Source organism: Triplophysa rosa, linkage group LG20 (genome assembly GCF_024868665.1).
Source record: "Triplophysa rosa linkage group LG20, Trosa_1v2, whole genome shotgun sequence".
Classification (NCBI taxonomy): domain Eukaryota; kingdom Metazoa; phylum Chordata; class Actinopteri; order Cypriniformes; family Nemacheilidae; genus Triplophysa; species Triplophysa rosa.
The window spans coordinates 6,694,835-6,715,289 of NC_079909.1; the positions used below are offsets into that span (position 1 = coordinate 6,694,835).

The 20,455-nt window shown below is 35.9% G+C and overlaps 3 protein-coding genes, 1 long non-coding RNA gene and 3 other non-coding genes across 8 annotated transcripts; 6 read left to right on the plus strand and 1 right to left on the minus strand.

The window, feature by feature from the left end:
• Positions 1-532: 532 nt before the first annotated feature.
• On the plus strand, positions 533-1,728 carry LOC130571369 (uncharacterized). Of its 2 annotated transcripts, XR_008965071.1 has the most exons (4): positions 533-595; positions 928-985; positions 1,226-1,283; positions 1,481-1,728. It is a non-coding gene; the product is annotated as an uncharacterized LOC130571369 (long non-coding RNA). The 2 variants fall into 2 exon arrangements; XR_008965070.1 differs by lacking the exon at positions 533-595 and having other exon boundaries at positions 602-985.
• On the plus strand, positions 1,056-1,150 carry LOC130571740 (small nucleolar SNORD12/SNORD106). Its single transcript, XR_008965120.1, has one exon. It is a non-coding gene; the product is annotated as a small nucleolar SNORD12/SNORD106 (small nucleolar RNA).
• Positions 1,321-1,411, plus strand: LOC130571739 (small nucleolar SNORD12/SNORD106). The gene has a single exon (XR_008965119.1). It is a non-coding gene; the product is annotated as a small nucleolar SNORD12/SNORD106 (small nucleolar RNA).
• Positions 1,583-1,667, plus strand: LOC130571741 (small nucleolar SNORD12/SNORD106). The gene has a single exon (XR_008965121.1). It is a non-coding gene; the product is annotated as a small nucleolar SNORD12/SNORD106 (small nucleolar RNA).
• A 1,019-nt stretch (positions 1,729-2,747) lies between the features above and the next one.
• smim7 (small integral membrane protein 7) lies at positions 2,748-3,949 on the minus strand. Its single transcript, XM_057362323.1, has 5 exons — positions 3,859-3,949; positions 3,650-3,691; positions 3,509-3,567; positions 3,164-3,254; positions 2,748-3,089 (listed from the first exon to the last, which is right to left on the minus strand). Exons 1-5 carry the CDS (start codon positions 3,882-3,884, stop codon positions 3,074-3,076), a joined length of 234 nt encoding a protein of 77 aa, XP_057218306.1. The 5' UTR covers positions 3,885-3,949; the 3' UTR covers positions 2,748-3,073.
• Positions 3,950-4,988: 1,039 nt separating this feature from the next.
• On the plus strand, positions 4,989-11,306 carry tmem38a (transmembrane protein 38A). The gene is made up of 6 exons (XM_057362861.1): positions 4,989-5,227; positions 6,925-7,081; positions 8,098-8,282; positions 8,593-8,680; positions 9,190-9,307; positions 10,110-11,306. The coding sequence occupies exons 1-6, from the start codon at positions 5,104-5,106 to the stop codon at positions 10,323-10,325; spliced, it is 888 nt and encodes a 295-aa protein (XP_057218844.1). The 5' UTR covers positions 4,989-5,103; the 3' UTR covers positions 10,326-11,306.
• Positions 11,307-12,252: 946 nt separating this feature from the next.
• On the plus strand, positions 12,253-18,951 carry ifi30b (IFI30 lysosomal thiol reductase b). The gene is made up of 7 exons (XM_057362862.1): positions 12,253-12,522; positions 13,906-14,091; positions 14,198-14,266; positions 14,769-14,858; positions 18,339-18,491; positions 18,582-18,650; positions 18,756-18,951. Exons 1-7 carry the CDS (start codon positions 12,289-12,291, stop codon positions 18,795-18,797), a joined length of 843 nt encoding a protein of 280 aa, XP_057218845.1. The 5' UTR covers positions 12,253-12,288; the 3' UTR covers positions 18,798-18,951.
• The last annotated feature ends 1,504 nt before the right edge of the window (positions 18,952-20,455 follow it).

Consider the following 20,455-nt stretch of genomic DNA (forward strand, 5'->3'; position numbering starts at 1 on the left):
TTTTGGATGATTGTCTGAGAGTTTCCATGTTCATCATTTAAAAGTAGCCTTAATTTTACAATTAATAAGGTAGAAAATAATAAAATATCAGAGTGTAGTAACTTAAAGCCTTTAAACACACAGAAGGTCGAATATTCACGGGATAATTTTGTACGAACCTATACTGCCACCATGGGGAGAAAATAAGTAAAACAGCTTGGTTTGAGAAGAGTATCGGCTCGTCAGTCAGTGACTGACATTTGTACAAGCATTATTTAATTATGTCTATGTAATAGACGTAAAATCACGTTATTATTTGTATCATTATTTTTCAACGATTCTGCGATCATTATTTATTTATATGCAGAGCACATATTAAAAAACAAGGACCGATCTCCTAACATAAAGGCCAAACAAAACATATCAACTATTTTCTAGTTTATTTAGCTCTACATTGGCTAAAATGTAGATCTAGTTTTTGACTCGAGTCTTTTTTCTCTACAGAACCCACCCACTCTGCAAGAGCGCATGCGCTTTGGTCTGGCCACAACCTATATAACGCGCGTGCTCTCGGTGTCTTCCTTCTTTTCTCTTAAGCTAAGCTTCAGTCGTGAAGGTAAGGTTTATAATATGTTTACTCATCTTCTATATTGGTTTTTTGAAAGGCGATTATAGCAGCAGATTCTACGAAAAACATATAAATGCTGATTTCCCTGATCGTTCAAATTTGCTGTAAAAATGTTACGGTAACTTATTTTCACCATGTTGCTGTGTTCTGCACGTGTGCAGATGTGAGACTCGAGTCTAAGGCACGATTCTAACGTAGTTTGTTTCTAAAAACTATTAAAGCTCGTTAATATATTACATTTAGTATGTTGCTAAGAAACTTTGTGTTCGAAAGGAACCTGAAGTTTAACAGATAATCACTCGTTTTTGTGGTTTCTACAGAACTTTGCGTGCTAAGACAATGACCACGAGTTTGGCCTCGTGTTCTGTTCAGACAACAGTGAGTACAGAAATCATAATACACATTTTAACTGACGACGGTTCACAAGTATCTTATGAGAACTGTGGTATTTGGTAGCAATGATGACTGAACTTTTTTCCCCAGCAGATCGACTCTGTTGACCATTTATAACGAAACAAAAGCCAAATGCTCTGAGCAACCAGCCACATAGCAAAAACAAAACCATTTTCTTGTATAAATGTTGATTGTGATTAACTTTCTCTTCTACCTTTTCACTAGATCATGCTGTTACCAAATGGGTAACCATAAATGCATCCAGCTTAACAGTCAGACATGGGTCAGTTGGGTTTTTTTTTCTCATTTGCTTTCCAGCATGTGGTGCACATGATGACTGAACTTTTTTCCCCAGCAGATCGACTCTGTTGACTATTAACAAAAATAAGCCAAATAGTCTGAGCTACCAGATGATGCCACATACAACGTTTTGGTTAAAATTTCTTGCTAACTGACCTCTTGTTCCTTTTTTGTGCCTAGATTTTGCTATAATCAAATGTGTATCCACAAGTGAATCTGACTTTATAAGTCAAACACAGGCAAGTTTATATAGTTTTATTTGTCCATTTTTGATCATCAAATGCATGTGATGACTGACTTTTTTCCCCAACAGATCGACTCTGTTGACTTTATTTTCTATTTAAGCCAAAGTTTCTGAAGCACAACCTAGATTTCTTGACTTAAATTATGACTTATTTGTTATTAAATCAAGTTATTATTTTCTGACTCTGCAGGACATGTTTTGATTCAGGATGCCCTTGATATGATTTGTGACCCTGGATGACAACATATGAAGGTATTTTAAGTTTGCCCATCAGCTTATCTGCGTGTTATTTTAAACCGTTGTTCATAACATTTATGGTCTCTTTTCCTATTCTAGGTGTTTGAGAGAGCTTGTGCTGCTCTTGAAACGCTGCGTGGAGAAGTGAATTCCTTGTGGTGCCAGCGAGTACTGTGAAAAGCTGAAATGTCAATTGTTTGTAGAGGTTTTTAGACTAAAATTTTGTAAATAAAACTTAACAATGGAAACCTTTTCTGACTTGGCTTATGAACTTCAATGTGACCAGAGGCACTGTTGTTTGTACTTGAACACTAAGGGGCAGTTTCCCAGATAGGGATTCTTAAATCAGGACTTGGCCTTTGTTAAATTACGAAATTTAAATTGTTTTTAAAAACACTTTACAAATAATATTCCTGGTGTGCATCTTGAGACAAAATCTCACTGTTTTAAGCTGTACGTACAAATAGTGTTCGATCAAGACGACTTTAACATTTCATTTCGTCTGTGAATAAATTTAAGCCCTGTCCGGAACACCGCCCCTAGATCTTTTTATAAATACAGGGTTCCCACGGGTCATGGAATTTCAGGAATGTCATGGACTATAGGATTTTTTTTGTCATCTTTTCCATTTAATGTAATTTTGTGCATTTGCGTATTATAGTTCTTTAGTGCCATTTTATTACTTTGTCACCTGGCACTTAAATCAAATGCAGTCACCGTAGCTCTTAACTTGTAAAATGTACATTTCAAAAGCTTTGGCCAAAAACTGGGTTACGTTTATGGTAATTCAACCTTTTAGTCAGGTAATTTGAGTTGACTTACGAGTGGAAACCCTGTAAATAAAGGGAGTCTAAAATGCAACGTTTTGAGCTATCAGTGCACATTGATAATTGCACACCAAACTCTTAGTTTTTCCATTACAAGCTTAAATTGTACATAATTGAAAAGTTGAGGCATTGCTTAATTTCCAGAATGTTTTTAATGACCGCTTGATTTTTTTTTTATTGCACAAACAGGTAGTCCTTTAGTGTATAAAACAAACCTCACATTTCTGTACAAAATTGGCTTTTGAAAACTTGACTCGTTTAGTGAAATGACCATATTTGGCCATTTAAACTAAAATGGTAGCGAACAACCATTCAAAAAAATCCCATTTACAGAAAGTACAATATGCATCCCTCAACACAACTTATGATTTAAGACCTTAAAACATCTAACAGTTAAATAAACATCTTTACAAGAAACAAGCCTGACACCATTTTGCGATAATTCCTTGGTATTTGTTGTGATCCTTATGATCCAAATAACCTGAGGAAAAACATTGTATCATTTAGTGTAAATACTTTAGGAAAAAACAAAATGTTTATATAGTGAATACTCACAAAATCATGCAAAACATGATGAAAATGTTCCAGAGGGCGATGAATATGCGAAAGTACCGTAGACTCAGTAGAAACTCTCTGATGTTGTCACCTAAACACAATTAATGCATGCAAAAACAAGACTCATTTACATATTTTCTATTCTAGTTACGAGTTCAATACACTAACCATAATTGAACATATTTGTAAAAAAATACAATAATTTTTTCTAAGACATGGCCGACACTCACTACACAATGAATTCACAGCGCCAATAAATAATAAAAAACTACACAAACAACGATGAAGGAAAAATGTTACATTTGAGAGAGTCAGAAAACTATATTTCTCAGCTGGTGATATTACCTGTACTGGATGCCCGAGATTCATCTCCAAATCCCTGAGACGGCGTCTCTCTTTTCTTCCTGCGCACACACGCAGCAAAGATCAGCAATTCACGAACAATCCATTAAACTACAGCTGTCAGATGTGTTTGTATATACGCACAGTTTAAAGTTGAGCACAGCTCCAGCGTTCATCAGAAGTGTTCTGAACACACACACATACATGTCCAGAAGATGAGTGACGTGGATAGGAAAACACACTGTTAATACACCGCGACAGTCATATTTTGTACTCCTGAACATTATAATCAAATGTCTTTCCACAAATAAGGACAAACGTCCCTTATTTTGATCGAAACCAGCACAACTTACCCGAAAAGTAAAAGATCTCCAATCATTTTGACAAATGTTTCCGCACAGATTCGTCTTCTTCTTATGTACGCGTTTGATCGCAGTAAGAATGTTTAGTTGATCCGCGCCACCTGGCGGCTGGAATAGAACGTGAGCGTTTTGTTTCCCAAACAAAAAAAACAAGCTACAGTATGAAGGATGCAGTTTATACTGCAATAAGAAACTCTTAAGAAAATTAACCATGGTTTAACTATAGTAACCATTGTTTTACCAGGGCTTGTGTAGTAAAACTATGTTTATTCAAATCAATCTGCGTAAAACATGGTTACTTCTATTATAAAGGGAGTTGCGGTATATGGTATACAGTACATTGTCAATATGATGGCACTTGTGGTTGAAATGTATTATTTTCAGAATCTTTAGTTTTCTTTAAACAATTGGAGCTCGATTATTATAAGCTTTTTAGGAAAATGTAAGTAGAAAAGCAACTTTGAAGCACAAAACAATCATGAAGCAGCAACACGGTAAATGGTAACATAAAAATATCAAACTGTTTTTTAACAGACGTTATATTTATAAAACCAATAACATTTTAAAATCATGTGACCGCTTTCTCTAGTCTGTCAAGTATAAAAATCCTTCTCATACTTTAATGTATGTTCGTGTGTTTCATTCTTCTCATCTGTTGCCCCACCATAAAATCAAAGTGCAGCCCATTAATGACGGTTTTACAGTTTAAAACCTGATTTCACCAATATTTTTATATTTTCTTTTGGCCAAACTTATATGAAGCATTAAAGTAGACTTGCTTTTAATATGTTTTCTTAATATTTTTTAAATGTTATGCAGCTAAAGCAAAATATGTTAATATTAAAATGGTTTGTAGAACCCAACAACAACAAACGTATCATAATAATAATCATCATATAATATTTTTTAATATTGTAACATTCATCATTTTTGTGCGTGTATATTTTAGAGATAGTTAATAGATGTTGAAATCAACAAACAAAAGCCCTGCTTTTATATTATTTAGATCCACTCTTCTTAGTGGTTTGATTAGATTGAAAATCGATCAGGTTGACTCAGGTTTTTGTTCTCATCCACTAAGTGGCGGTAGCGGTACAGGCTTTGAGTCTTCATTTAACCTCTACAGCGCGTCTCAGCCTGTGCTCTGCTCTATATTAATAGGCAGCTGTGTATGTGCAGAGCCCTTCACTCGTGCAGAAGAAGGGTCTCTTCATGTGGTAGGGTCCGAAGAACATCATGGAGGTACTGGATGTCCTAAACCTGGGCGAAATTGCCCAGTATTTCTCGAAGATGGCGATGTTTCCAGTCTTTGATCTCGCTTATTATATCGTGTCGATACTCTACCTCAAATATGAACCAGGTAATGCATTGTTGTTTGGGTCATCCATTATTACACTATTGCAATACACTAAACCTTCATTTGCGTCGTGATGACATGTGGTGAGATTATATGTATTTTTGTTACCAATTGTTTACGTGATTACACAGGGTCAAATGAAAATGATGTCGAGAAATGATATGCATATATTGTGGTTATTTACATTCTTCACGAAACATAGGCCTATTATTTCTCAGATATTAAAAGATTAGAAAAAATAAGAAATATTAAAGAATATTCTCAATGCAGCCTATATTGTCAACAAGTGTTGTAATTTTGACTGCTTCAGGGTTGGCTGTCACTGCTGCCATTGGTTTTGTATTCGTAGAATGCAGGATAGTCTTACTAATTGTGCATTTTACGAGTGTAAATCATTATCCTCTCTATGTGTTTGTAAAGAGTTTTCAGTCCTCTTGGAAACACTATAGAGCGCTTGTGCATTCCGTGGCGCGTCTTGCTGCAATAAATAGAAGCGCCCTAAATAGAGCGCAGCAGCACGCGCAGCTGAGAGAGACACATCGGGACATTTGTTAGTCAAATTCATTTAACCCACGCCTTATTGTTCTTACTTTCATTTAACCATTTAGTTTAGAAGTACGTCCGTTTCACATTTCACCCCAAAAAACAAAAGTAGCTACTATTTTGAGTCGTTATTATTAGTCATTAAATTCCTATTACTTTCTTGCTCAAATTTTACTATCTATTATTTGTTTGTAGTCAAATCAGCAACCACAAATTTACTATGGTCTCGCCACAGTAACCATAGGTTAACAGTTGTGTTTGTATGGTGGTACAATTTGTAAGAAAAATGATTACTACACTTTTACTATAGTAAAACCATGGTTAATTTTCCTAAGGTCATATACTGAGAAGAATTGCAATCAGGGTAAAGTACATTCAGACATAATTTTCTTTACAATAAATACATTTTTTTAATAATAAATAATAATTATGTTTTTACTTTTCAAGATGTTACTTGTTAGCTATATTTAGCTAGATCTGAAGTGATTTTTAAAGCTGTTGCAACTATCAATAGCATCAACTTTGCAACAATTTACAGATTAATTTACAAAGACGCAGTTATTATAAATCTGTTAATTTGTTCTTCTAATGACACATAACGATACATGGCCATATATGTTAATGGTGAAAGAAGGAGATATAAATATCCAATATTTTGTCTAAACATTGTCCTGCGCTTGATTTGTCGTGTCAAATGTTGGAGGTCGTGGTGTGAGACAGGGCCTACAGTCGCGAGGGACGATAAGCTTTGGGGTTCTGTTTATTTTTAGTGCACATTTAAGAGTATCAGTTTTCAGTCAAAATGCCTGTAGAGTGTGTAACCGCCCAGGCCACACCTGTTCTGTACCATCGCTTCATCTCTGGAGATTCGGCAGGGACCCCTCTATCTTGTTTGACTTAATGCTTTCTTAGTGGTGTCAAAAATCATCATGTTGTGAATATAATATTGCTTATTGTTTGATGTTTGGGCAGCTGAACCACAAAAGCGGTGGTCCGAGTTATTCTTGCTGTGAGACTGTTGTAAAGGGCATCATGTGTGCTAAGGTGGACGCAAGCAAAGCTGTTGTGACCTAAAAATATTTTCTTCCATTGTACTTTCTGTTTATTTTTTCTGGTAGTGTTTGCAAAGCCTGTAATTTTGTTTCTCTGTTCACCAGGTGCTGTTGAGGTGTCCCGTAAAAGCCCTGTGGCCTCCTGGCTCTGCGCTATGCTCTATTGCTTCGGAAGTTACATTCTAGCAGACATCATGCTAGGTGTGTCTCCAATCGACTATTTCCATAACAACAGTCACATCCTCCTCGCCTCAGCTGTCTGGTGAGGACATTTTCAATCGCTCAGTGTTTGTACAGTATACTTTGCATGTGGCACAAATGTTATCTTGGGTCATTTCAAGATATTTGTTTATAAATACAGCATCCTTATGGTGCGCAAGTTGTGCTTTAGTTATATTTTATAAAAATAAAAAATGTTTACATTTGTTTATTTTTTTATTGGAAAACCTTAAGAAAGGTTTATTTAGAATCATATAGACAGCTAAATATAACACTGAATAGTTATTTGCATTACAGTGTTTTTCTATGTGACTTGTTTGAGAAATTCTGCTAAATTTACATTCTGTAGATGATGTGGAGTATGTTACGCAAGTCCTCTGCATACACCAGTCTATCTCAGCCATTTTAAACTTTAAGGCCAATTAATATCCAATAAAATATTCTAGAGCTTGGCATACAAAATCTATGTAGAAATATGTTGATTTTATTTTTTAAACTTGTTTTCATGTTTGTTTGTTCTTATTTTAAATCATTTAAGTTCACTTAAAAAACTAGGTTTTATTTCAATTGTTTGTGTTTATTTGCATGTTTGCGTTTATTTGCATACAAATTCAATAAAAAAAATAAGCTAAGTTAAGTTTGCACAGTTTTTAAAGTCAATTTTACATACATTTTTTTTGTCAAGTTTACACAAAAAAAGTAGCTAAATATTCGTTTTTTTCAGTGTTATCTGGTTAAGAAACTGTTAAGAAATGGGTAAGAAACACTGGTAATGTATATGGGTCAAAACACACTACTTGTCCAAAATCCAATGCATAGCTTACAGTTGAAATATACATAAAAATGTCAATGCTAAATTAAATCAGAGCCCTTAATACATAAGAATTTTCAAGAAGATATTATTGCCCATATATTATGGCAGTTGCATCACCGCTGTAAAAACAACATTTTGTCCATTTTAAGAACAAGCACCGAATTTAAGCATCATTTTGGTAAGACAGAAATATTGTGCCTTTTGTGAAATGGAAATGTGATTGGGTTTCTCTCATTACTTTGCAGGTACCTGATCTTCTTCTGCCCTCTAAACCTGTTTTACAAATGTGTGGCGTTTCTGCCTGTGAAACTCGTGCTAGTGGCTTTGAAGGAAGTCGTCCGAAGCCGTAAAATTGCGGCTGGAGTCCATCATGCTCACCATGCCTACCATCACGGGTGGCTGATCATGATTATCACTGGTTATGTCAAGGGCAAGTATCTTATATCTCCAGAGGAGTGTCTCCTTTGGGTTATAGACCCATCAACAAGATGGTTTACATTTTCTTATTTTACATTTACATTTTATTCTTAAATCTTACATAATTAAATCTTAAACATATTTTTGATTCAGTTATAAATGTTCTGTCGGTTGTATTAAGTTCAAACGTTTGTGTGGTGTTAAAAACTGAAACAGAAAGTTCTTCTGGACCAGCGTTGTTTACATCTACAGTATATAGCATAAGAAAAGTTGCTGTGGGTATAAGTGACGCTCTGCTGATCTTGTTCTATTAATACTCATAGGGTCAGGGGTCGCTCTCATGGCCAATTTCGAGCAGCTGTTGCGTGGAGTGTGGAAGCCAGAGACCAATGAAATCCTCAACATGTCATTGTAAGTATTCATGTTCATTGATGCACTGGGTTTTTTTTACCATTCTTTTAGGCTTACAGGAACAGTTCACCCAAAAATGGCAATCTGTCATTTGCTCACCATCATGTGTGTCATTTTAAACTAAATGTGAAGCAGAATGTCTGAGCTTGTGGTTTCTATCATTTATTAAACCATGTACTCATATGTATTTGTACTGTATATAATACTTAGAACTTTGTTTGCTTTTGGAATTTATTTTATATTGATCATTTTACTTGTTTTTTTTGTATTTTGACTTGGTGTTATAACGTTTTGTAAGACATGGTAGTAGTGTGTGACATTTTGGAGATCTTCCGTATAAAATGGTATTTAATAAAGTTCCATGGAGCCACTGTAAATGCTATATGAATACAGTTTCATGGTAAAACCACAGTACATTTTTGTTCAGGATTGTAGATTTTTGTCTGTACTCATTTTTGTCATAAACTTATTGTATTGCTGTGTTCTGAATGGATTCTTGTGTTTTGCAGCCCTACCAAAGCCAGTCTGTATGGAGCCATTCTGTTCACACTACAGGAGGCTCATGTGCTCCCTGCATCAAAGAGCACACTCATCTGCCTCTTCACTCTCTTCATGGCCACATCCAAGGTACATCAATTCTGTCTGATTATAAAAACGGAGTGTCTATTTACACCGAGTACAAATAGCCCGCCTCCTTGGAAGAGACTATTTGTACTAGCTCCGCCCACCAATATGTAATTGGAATAGAGAAAGTGTAAGAAGGACGGCATATCAAACAGTGGCGTAAGGTGTAAAGTCTGTTTATTACACGGCTCGTTGGAATGCTTGATTCTGATTGGCCAGTCGCGACATTTGCAGGTATAATAAAATAATAATAAATAATAATAATAAAATTCATGTAGGGCTTTAATATCTCAACAAGTCATCATAAGTTTTAATAAATATAATGATTTACACTCTGTTATTATTGCATAATGTTTAATGCACAACAATACTGAGGTGTAAAAAGTAATGTTATACACCACTATTTATAAGTACCAATAGCATCTAACTACTATTTCTACTCAATCCAAAGAAAATACAGCTATTTTCAATTAGTGTAAATAGCATCTATTGCAATACATATTGCAATATATGTATTGCAATAGCCGCTGCCTAATAAAAAGTTTATAAATAAATCAGTAAATCCAGTCTGACCGTTTAGTTCATATTTGCTTTGGCATCTGTTTGCATACTGAATTGTAATTGGACATCCTTGCGAGCACTGCAAGCAAAAACATGCAAATCGAGTTAGTGATGTTTATTTAGGCATAACTGCCATTGCTGTTCATTCTCAGGTAAGAGGTTTGGAGAAAATAAAAAAGCTTAAAAACTCTGTAGCAACACATAAAAAACCATGCGCCGAACCTCCCTTTTACTCTTTACGCAGGTGGTTATGACGGCCCGTCACTCTCACGGATCGCCCTTCGCCCTCGTCGAGCACTGGGTGTGCCACCTGCTGTTCGGATCTCCCCTCGGCGAAGAAGAGTCCCACGATCACCACCACTCCGCACCCGCCGCTGCCTCCGCATCCCTCTCTCCTGCCAAAACCAAGGAGGACCTGAGCGAAGGAACCCGCAAGAGAAAGTCAAAGAAAGCCGAGTAGAGCATCAGCAATGACAGAAGTCATGAACCTAATCTGTGGTATGACACAGGGGCTCAGCTCCGCCTGAGAAAAGAGGGAATTTAATGTTAAACCAATGCAAGTATTTGAATGGTGCTTTTGAGAACAGACATGCCACATACATAGGGACTCTGTATATAGCTTCCCAAAATGTGTGTCTTTGTTTATTTGTCATAATGTTTTATATCATCGAAGCCCCATTTGCCCATCTGCCAAAGTGCTGATGCACAGTATGAAATGAACAGACGGATAATGAATGAATGAAAGATCATAAGAAATAAATCTGCAGACTTTGATTTCAGACTCCATTAAAAGGTCTATCCAAACAACTTAAGGAAACAGAATAATTTGCGTCCCTGAATGCTTTTTACATCCAATGGAATGGAAAAAAAGCAAATATATTTTCAAAAAAAATTAAATTAAATTATTTTACAGCCAAAAGCATACGAGTAGTTGTTTCAGATTGTTTATATCTGTTACTAACCTTGTCACATTTTTATGTCCTCAGTGATAATGGAAAAAATAAATTTGAGAGAGTGAATCATATACGATATCTCATTGATAAATTGTCTCTGCGTACTTGTCATGTCACTTAATGTGTTGGTTAATGTTAAAGTGTTTTAAAATTATGTTTCACAGAAAGTACAGAATTGGCTTTTTTGTTTCAAATGGAGAATACAAGGTGAAGACCTTGTTTGAGGATGGATATTGTTTAAATGACAGATTTTTTAAATATCTAGAATATTAAAAAAATACATTTCTTTGAAAAATAATGACATGGCACATTTTCAAAAGAGCACAAATGTCTTACAGAATAGCCTATTGGTTTGATCAGTCAAATTAATATGAAACCATTACATTTGATTGTTATTCTGAATATGATCAAATACAACCACACCATCATTACAAATCAAAAAATGTTCAGTATTTTTTGTGAGCCATAAATGAACTTTTATTGAAACAATTTTATTATCATGAAATAGATAATACAAATCCTTGTCCTCATGAGAATTTATTTTCAAAGTTCCACACAAATGTACTTACATAGGGAACTTTATTACTCAAATTATGTTCACATATTTAAGTTATAAATAGATACACTCTGCAGAACAAGTTTTGTATCTACACTGCATTTGTGAATGAGGCTCTAGATGAATATGTTCAACCATCATGTGTTCAGTTTCTGTGTTAAATAAATGTCCACGTGCCTCTACACATACAACCATGAGTAAATACTGCTATTCCATCCTATTAAAACCCAAATGAGCTGCGAGAAAAAAATGAAAGAAGACACAGTGAGCTATATATTTACAAAGAACCGTAAATAATGTAAACAATCCGCGTCTGTCATATCCTCCTCTGACCACACGAGGGCGTCTTCACCTGAATCCCGACTTCAGATCTCTGCACACCTGCGTTTCATCAACATGTTTATTTTTAGTTGTATAAATTGACCCCACAACCTATCACACTTTGCAAATTGTCTTTGTAGTTTTCAGTTTTACTTTTGGATTGTTTTGGACTTGTTTGCTGGTTTACATTACATTTCTGTCTTTTTCTTTAATCCTTAACGCGGTGTGAAGAATGGAGACCCCAAGTCTCGATTAAACATTTGATCTCATCTAATCTTAATGATGTTGACACACTCCAAAAACATATGGTACACATTATTTTCACTTGTAAAATCTGGTAAGGAATATGAAAGCAGGTTGTTAACATGCCTCTGTCTCAACTGGTGAAACATCTAGCCAGATGACCGACATTGCTAAACTACAATAAATGATCTAAAAATCTAACAACAATATGTCTAAAAAAACTAAAAACATGATTGTCATAAATAGTATTTTGACACAAAAAGTCTATACATTAACAACAGTTTGTTGCGTCACACAAGTGATTTCTAGCTGATCTGAGGTCATGTCTTGTGTCTGTTCAGTAGCTGCTCATGTTTAATTGGATCTTTGAGGTTGTTCAGACGGGAGGAGAGTTCACACAAGACGTAGTTTCAACTTCCTACAGTTCACATACTGCTCGCTGCAGCATGAACATTATTTTGCTTCATGTGTTTATTGTCATATTCATCAGCGTCCATATCCAGTGTATATCTCACCCAAAGCCTTCATGTGGATACCCTCCATCCCAATGGTGCAGCTCTCTTGAGATTGCCATAGAGTGTGGGGTAAGTCTGGAAACAGGTGATTGTTTAACCTTGTTCTAAATCTGTAGATGTCTGGGCTGGATAGCTTTGGATCTCTAATGCATACTCTGTAAAAATGTTTTTCTAATGCATGAATGTCATCGTAGTGAAAAGTTTACTGTTTAATATTTAAATGGATTAAGTGAAACATTGTAAATGAAAAGCAACACTTGGATGGAACATTTTTTTATGCTAAAAAGATCATACCCAGAGTGTGCTGTGAAAAAAATCTAATTAAAATGTTATAAAGGCACCTCTGAGACACCTTACAATTGAAACGTATTCGTCTTGTCTTACTTATATAAGGCACTATAATATCTGGTGGTTTATTACTCCGTTATGGGCTACGTATGGACTAAAACATACACTGGGCATGGTATAAGTGTGTGTTTAAGTGCCATTTTCAAAGGATTCCTTGTGCTTTTAATGAATATCATGCTTTTGAACGTAACCACAAGCAGTTTCCAATTAAACAAGGCACGAGGTATTAGGGTCAGAGGTTCAGTACTTCTAAAGCATCATTGGATACATGCACCACAAACCAAAATGGCCAATTTCTATTTTTCCATTTAACAATTTTTACATCCAAGTTGTTCTTTTGGGTGCAAAATGTATTGTTTGAAAGGCTGTAGTAAAATTATTTTAAGTTTGATTCCACAAAAAAAAACAAGTGAGCAAGTGAATTTTGTGTCCAATATGTTTGATAAAATATGAGAACTATTATTGGGAGTGTTGTGGCATATTGCACATAAAAATCGTTATTTATGATCAATGTCATGTTCCAGGTGAAAAACACATTTTACTCATTATCAGTGTAAAAACATGTTTAAGACTTAACTACTACTTAAAGGGACAGTTCACCTAAGAATAAAAATGTGTCATTTATTCATCCTCAAGTTGTTTTAAACCATTTCTTTGTTCTGTTCAACACAAAATAAAATATTTTGAAGAATGTGGGACACCAACATTTTCTGACTACCACGGTATGTTTTCTTTTCCTACTATGGTAGTCAATAGTGCTCCAACATTCACTTATAAACATTTATAAACACATTTCTTTCTTTCTGTTCAGCAGAAAAATGAAATGTATACAGATTTGGAACAACCTGAGGGTGAGTAAAGCATGACAGAATGTTAATTTCTGGATGAGCAGTCCCTTTAGGAACTAAACAGAAATTTTAAACAGAAGATTGGAGATTGTGAGGGAGGATGGTTTAGTAGTGTCTGGTTATGTTAAGTAACTGATTTATGACCTCAATACTAAATCTGCTTTGAACCATTTTGAAACACTACTGTAAAATGTCAGCATGGTTAAAGTTGTGCAACACTACGTGATTCTGATGTGCACTTCGATGCTTTCGGCAGGTACGGAAACAATGTATGGAACTAAACGCGACTCGACCGGACCCGGTGGTTCCTCTCGATGTCACTCTCTACTATGAGAGTCTGTGTCCAGGGAGCAGAGCTTTCCTGACAGAACAACTCTTCCCAACATGGACTTTACTGAAAGACATCATGGAAGTCAATCTGGTGCCCTTCGGCAATGCTATGGTGAAATTTGCTCTCTTAATGACCGGTGATTTGTTCACAACACTTGATGTTTTTGTGATGTATCTTGCTCTGTGAACGTTTATGATATGTTAACTTGTAACTTTAGGAGATTCCTGAAGAGAACTCATTCATTTGTCAACATGGAGAGCCAGAGTGTTATGCTAACATGATAGAGGTGAGTTTGTGAGCCAACACAACTTTGCTATAAAAGTTAACAAAGTGCCAACCTACGTGACAATTTAAGGCATTTTATTCACTCTCCCAAAGGTGGACATTTTAAGATGTTTTTAAGAAACCTATCCCGTCCCAGAAGTGAAAAGGCGGATGTAGAGAAGAATTTTGTTAACTGGCACCCATTCACTTGCATTAGCTTTGTGTCCATGCAATAGAAGTGAATGGGTGCCGCCGCTGTAATATCTTCTGTTGTGTTCTGCAGAAGGAAGTCATACAGGTTTGAAATAAAGAGGCTGAATAAATGATGACAGAATTGGGTGATCTCTTTAAAAGTCAATGTTTCCCAATGTTTTTGCATGTGATCTATTTGTATGTTTGCAGTGTTTTGTTAGCTTAACGTTAAGCGCTATTTCAATCCATTGTGACTCATGTATAACACATTTTGAGTGACCTTCAGAGTTGTTGCATATGTGATAACTCATCAGTTGTACGTCTTTTCACAGGCATGTATTTTACATGCAGCTGGTCAATCGGCATTCCACGTCATTTACTGCATGGTGTCGTCTGCAGACGTGCTGAAGTCTGCAAAGTCTGTAAGTGGGTTTCCAAAACCCAAAAGGGTCAGGAGTCGTCACATACAGTCCTGCTCACCATTATTGGCACCCTTGGTAAATATGAGCAAAGAAGGCTGTAAAAATAAATCTGCATTGTTTCTCCTTTTTTAATCTTTTATTTAAAAAAATATACAATATTCCAACATTTCATTAAAGTAAAACAATTTGAAGCATGGGGAATATCACATTGAGAATTTTTTTTTCTCTAATACACACTGGCCACAATTATTGGTACCCCTAGAAATTCTTATGAGTAAAATACCTCCCAAGTATATTCCCATTGATATTTACATTTTCTTAGCACACCAAGGTGACTAGAAACATGACGTTGTCCAGTTATGACTTGTTGCACAGGAGAATAAATATTAGTAACACAAAGCCCAACCCCGCTTAATCATTTATCATAATGGATAAAACCAAAGAATCTAGTTCTGATGTACAATATAGTTCTGTTGAGCTACACAAAATACAAAATGGCTTTAAGGAAATGGTTAAAACAATAAACAATGTCATTTCCAACATCAGGGCAATGATCAAGAAGTTTTAATGGACTGGAGATGTTGAAAATCAGCTTGAAACAGCAGGGCTCTAGAGTGCGACCAATTTGGTGCGATTAAAAAAATTCTGAGGTCGCACTGGTGCGACCAGCCGTTCGAGCGAAAAGAAGTCTCTGCGAAAGTCTCCCTGTGGTTCAACAACAGACACATTAGGCCCATATCGTGGTCTAAATCAATCAGAGATAGTGAAGGGCGGACCCCCCTCTGATTGGCCGTGGTCCAGATATTCCTGTACGTGTGTGTACGTTTGAAAATGCAGTGCTGCAGTCGGACAGAGAGGTGAGTAGCCTATAGGCCCGTCAGTTCAACAGAGTGGATGTAGCCGCGGATGATGAGAGAAGATGAAAAGAACGATTGACAACTTTTTCGTTAAGAATGTTAAGTTAAGGCCTGATCCGTCCGAAAATCATAACCAATGCTCTGACACGCTAGACTGCGACTAAATGGTCTCATTTTGCGACAAATTTTCCTGCCAGTGCGACAAGTTTTTCTTAATGGTCGCACCGGTGCGACTGCCAAACTGATCAATATATAATTTTTGCGTATTATAAATTTAATGCGCAGAAATGTTATATTGCGCAAGCTGCGCATTCAGTCACTCATTTTCGTCTCCCCTCCTTCAACCATTCTCATATCTATCAGTGCCCCGCCCCCAAAGACGTAATTCGCGGGTAAGAGGCGAAGGACCGAAAGAGCAGACGAGTGAAGCGCTCAATCTTGCAACTTAAATAAATATGCAGAATACAAGAATTTCCCCTGCTAAGGTACAAAACAGCAAAGATAACGAAATGTGTTGTAAGTATTGTATGCATGTCAAGCTAATGCAGGAAACATGTGTTTAAACTTTAAGCACTGAACTATTGTATAAAGATCTCTAACAATACTGCAAAGCATACACAACTTTAGTCATCACGCTAAATACTATTTATTTGTGAGTCGCTATTGATAGAAGCCAAACGTGTATCAATGCAGCTTTCATGAAGAATAATCACTAAAAGCCTTCAGGTCTCGCGGGTTGTTTGAGATGCGCGCGCCCAGAGAGTCAGAGCACAAAATACTAAACGGAGATCTCTTTCAAGCCTTCTTACTCTGAAACGGACATATTAACACAAAATAACCTATAAAATTCCCATATTAACAAGAAACCTTGTAAAGGTATTCAGTTTGTTTCGTGACCAAACAGTTGGGAAACAAAACACGTGTTCCGGTATATTGCGCGAGCTCTTAAAGGGGCAGCAGCATAATAAAGATCTCTGTTTATATATGTTCATCAAACAACAACGGACGGGCCCAAAAACACTCACTGATATTAAAGGAATTGTGTTCTCTTATAGGAGTCGTTCGCAACAAATAAAGGAAGAAAGTAGCTTTAAGAAAGATGTGCTTTAAATATGGTAAAGTGTTGAAAGAGAGTTTACATATACAATAAAAATAATTCAATCATAAACAATTATTTGTATTAATTTCTAATTGATTTATTAATGTATTAAACACATTTTAATGAAGTTTTAGTGATTCTTTTTTCTTACCTCACTCCACGACTCTGGTGCTATCAAATTAAGGGCTGGTGCCACCAACTGAATAACTTGGTAGCACCAGTGCCACCTCTCTCAAGTGTTAGTCTAGAGCCCTGCTTTCTTGTAGAATTGTGCTTCAAATAAAGAACTTTATGTTGACCAGATTGTTAGTTATTCATTTACAAGTCAATATTGCCTATATGGACAGCGATTTAAAAAAAAAGAGAACTTGTAAAACTGCGGTGTTAAATGCGATGCGGTCGAAAATTTGGGTGCACCTAACTTTTGTGCTGGTGCACCTAAGAAAAAAAGTTAGTCTAGAGCCCTGCGTGTCTGTATTGTCTCAATGCACAACTAGGAGAAGAATTTGAGTGGCCAAAGACTCTTCCAAGAGCACAGATGGAAAATTGCAGCAATCAGTTGAATTTTGGGGTCAGAAAGCATTTAATAAAAATAAAGGAAAACTGCACCTCCATCACCACAAGTTGTTTGGGACACTGTTCAAGAAACAAATCTTCTGCTCTTATGCAAAAATAAACTGCACCATATTAATCTGCCATACTGGAACTTCCACCAGGACTGGGGTCTATGGCCATATGGAATGAAAAAGAGGGTTTTTTTGGCAGCAATAACACAAGATAGGTTTGGTGCACACAGGGATAAAAGAATGCACCATGTCCAGATCTTCAGTGTTGTGAACATATTTTAATACCAGAGGTTCTGGACATTTTGTTCAGATACATGTCATCATGTTTTATATCAAATACCAACAAGTAAAAAAATCAAAACCTGACTTGCTCTGCTAGAAATATAATGGGTCGTGGTTAGATCGTCCATCAGCACATTGGTTCAAAATAAACATCAACATCAATAAAAAATGGGTCACCGAACACAAAATCAAGATCCTGCCATAACCATCCCAGTTCCCTGACCCGAGCCCTATAGAAAATGAGTGGGATGAACTGAAGTATAGGGAGGACCAACATTTGAAGGATCTGGAGAAATTCTTTATGGAGGAATGGACTCAGATGACTCTCAATGTAATCTCAAACCTCATCAGACTGAAAAGAAAACACTCAGAGCTGATTTTCTTATAAATTAAGGTTGCGGGGTGAATTAAATACAAGTGTGCCAATAATTGTGGCCAACATATAAAACATTTTTTTCTCAATGTGATATTCCTCCCATTTCAAATTGTTTTCCTTCAATGAAATGTTGGAGTTTTGTAATTTTTTTAAATAAAAGATTAAAAGGAGAAACAATTCAGATTTATTTTTACAGCCTTCTTTGCTCATATTTACTAAGGGTGCCAATAATGGTGAACAGGACTGTAAGTGTATTTCTGGTGCTTTATCAACCTTTTTGACATTTTGTAATTTTAACAGTGTTTGGAACTATGTGCGCCTTTTGTGAAATGGGCGACAATAGAGTCGTGTGCCGTGGGAGATCTTGGCCATAGATTGATGCATGAGAACGCAATGAAGACACAAGCGCTTCAACCGGAACACACTTATGTGCCATGGATCACCTTCAATGGGGTGAGGCGTTAGCAGAGTAAATTACAGCGTATGACAATATAATATCTGTATGAGAACTATAGATTTCATAAATACCCTTTCTCTTTTTAGGAACACACAAGTGAATGGGAAGATAAAGCAATGTCTACTCTCTTCAGCCTTGTGTGTGATTTGTATAAAGTATGTTCATCTGTTTAGAGTTTGTCATGTATTCTGTCATGCTGACAGTCAGAAACTGGTCTATTTTTAAAGAGTTTTAATTTCACCTGTTTACTTCTCTACCAGGGAATCAAGCCACCGGCCTGCACTGGAGCCCTGAAAAACTGAACTGGCATTTTTGTTAATACACATTGTTACATATTGAGATATAATATAAAGCAAATGTAAGCTGTAGTGTGTTCATTTTTAGGTCAAATGAATGCTTCAATAATATTTTGAGATGTTGGCTGTGTAAATGATTGGCTGATCTAAAAAACGTGTAATCGTGTTCTTGTGTAAATTGTCTGAGGTGTCTTTGCTTTGTGTTTTTTTAATTGCATGATTCATTGGCACATGATTTGTGTGGACTTGCACAAAAATGCATTGCTGCTCACTGCTTGGTGCACAATGGTGGAGGAGAAAATCCATACTTGTCGTGTTTAAAACACTACTGCTGTTGTGCATGTTGCTCAAAAGTTCTTTTGATGAGAATGTAGTTGTCAAAAACAACTTAAATGCATGAAGTGTAATTTTTTATCAAGGTTTTTGACTCTTGGAAGGTTGATGGGTAACAGACATACAACATTTCAATAATAATACAGGGTTACAGGCTTCTTCCGTCATATTTTGACTGTAAAGCAAAAATGTAATGCATTTTTTTGAACAATTGGGCAAGGCAAGGCAAGTTTATTTATATAGCACATTTCATACACAAGGGCAACTCAAAGTGCTTTACATAAAATGATTGACAAAGATAAATAAGAAGTATCTTTAAAATTCAAATGATTTAAGATCACAAATACAACTTTAGATTTTAAGAAACAATAAAACCGCAATAAAATTGATTAAAAATGTGAGTGTATATATAAAAAGAATAAGAAGAAAGAAATTAGAAATAGAAGTGCTGTTGATGTAAACCAGCACAGTGCTCAGGTTGTAAATGTGCAGCTAAACAAGTGTGTTTTTATAAGTACTGAATTGATCCTAATGATCTGAGAAGTCTGTTTGGTTTATATTCAATAAGCATATCTGAAATGTATTCAGGTCCTTGACCATTGAGTGATTTATAGACAATTAATAATACTTTGAAGTTGATTCTAAAAGTAACTGGTAACCAGTGTAAGGACCTGAGGATTGGAGTGATATGCTCAGATTTTTTGGTTCTGGTCAGAATCCTGGCAGCAGCGTTCTGTGTGAGCTGCAGCTGTCTGATGGTTTTTTTGGGAAGACCTGTAAGGAGTCCATTACAGTAATCCACCCTGCTGGTGATGAAAGCATGAACTAGTTTCTCTAAATCTTGGTTTGAGACAAAACATCAAGATTGTTTACCTTACTTTGTGTCTTTAGACCTCTTAAGTCAAGGTATGTGTTTACCTTGTTAGTTTCATCCTTGTTACCAAATACAATGACTTCAGTTTTGTCTTATTTAACTGAAGGAAGTTTTGACACATCCAGCTGTTAATTTCATCAATGCACTGGCAAAGAGAGTCAATAGGCCTGTAGTCATTGGATGAGAGGGTTAGGTAGATCTGAGTGTCATCTGCATAGCTGTGGTAAGCAATTTGGTACTTTTTCATTATTTTAGGCAACAAAAACAGAAACAGCTGCTTACAAACTTTTCATGGTTACTGTTAGTCAATAGTTAACTATTAGTAAATCATTAGCTTAAGTGAAACATCTAAACAAAGAAAAAAAAACATAAAGCTGCTGGAGTGTTTGAAATGCAGTAGATTCAGATTCATCATGTCTGCAGGCTGGACTGTGTTGTTATTCGGTCTGTTTGTATG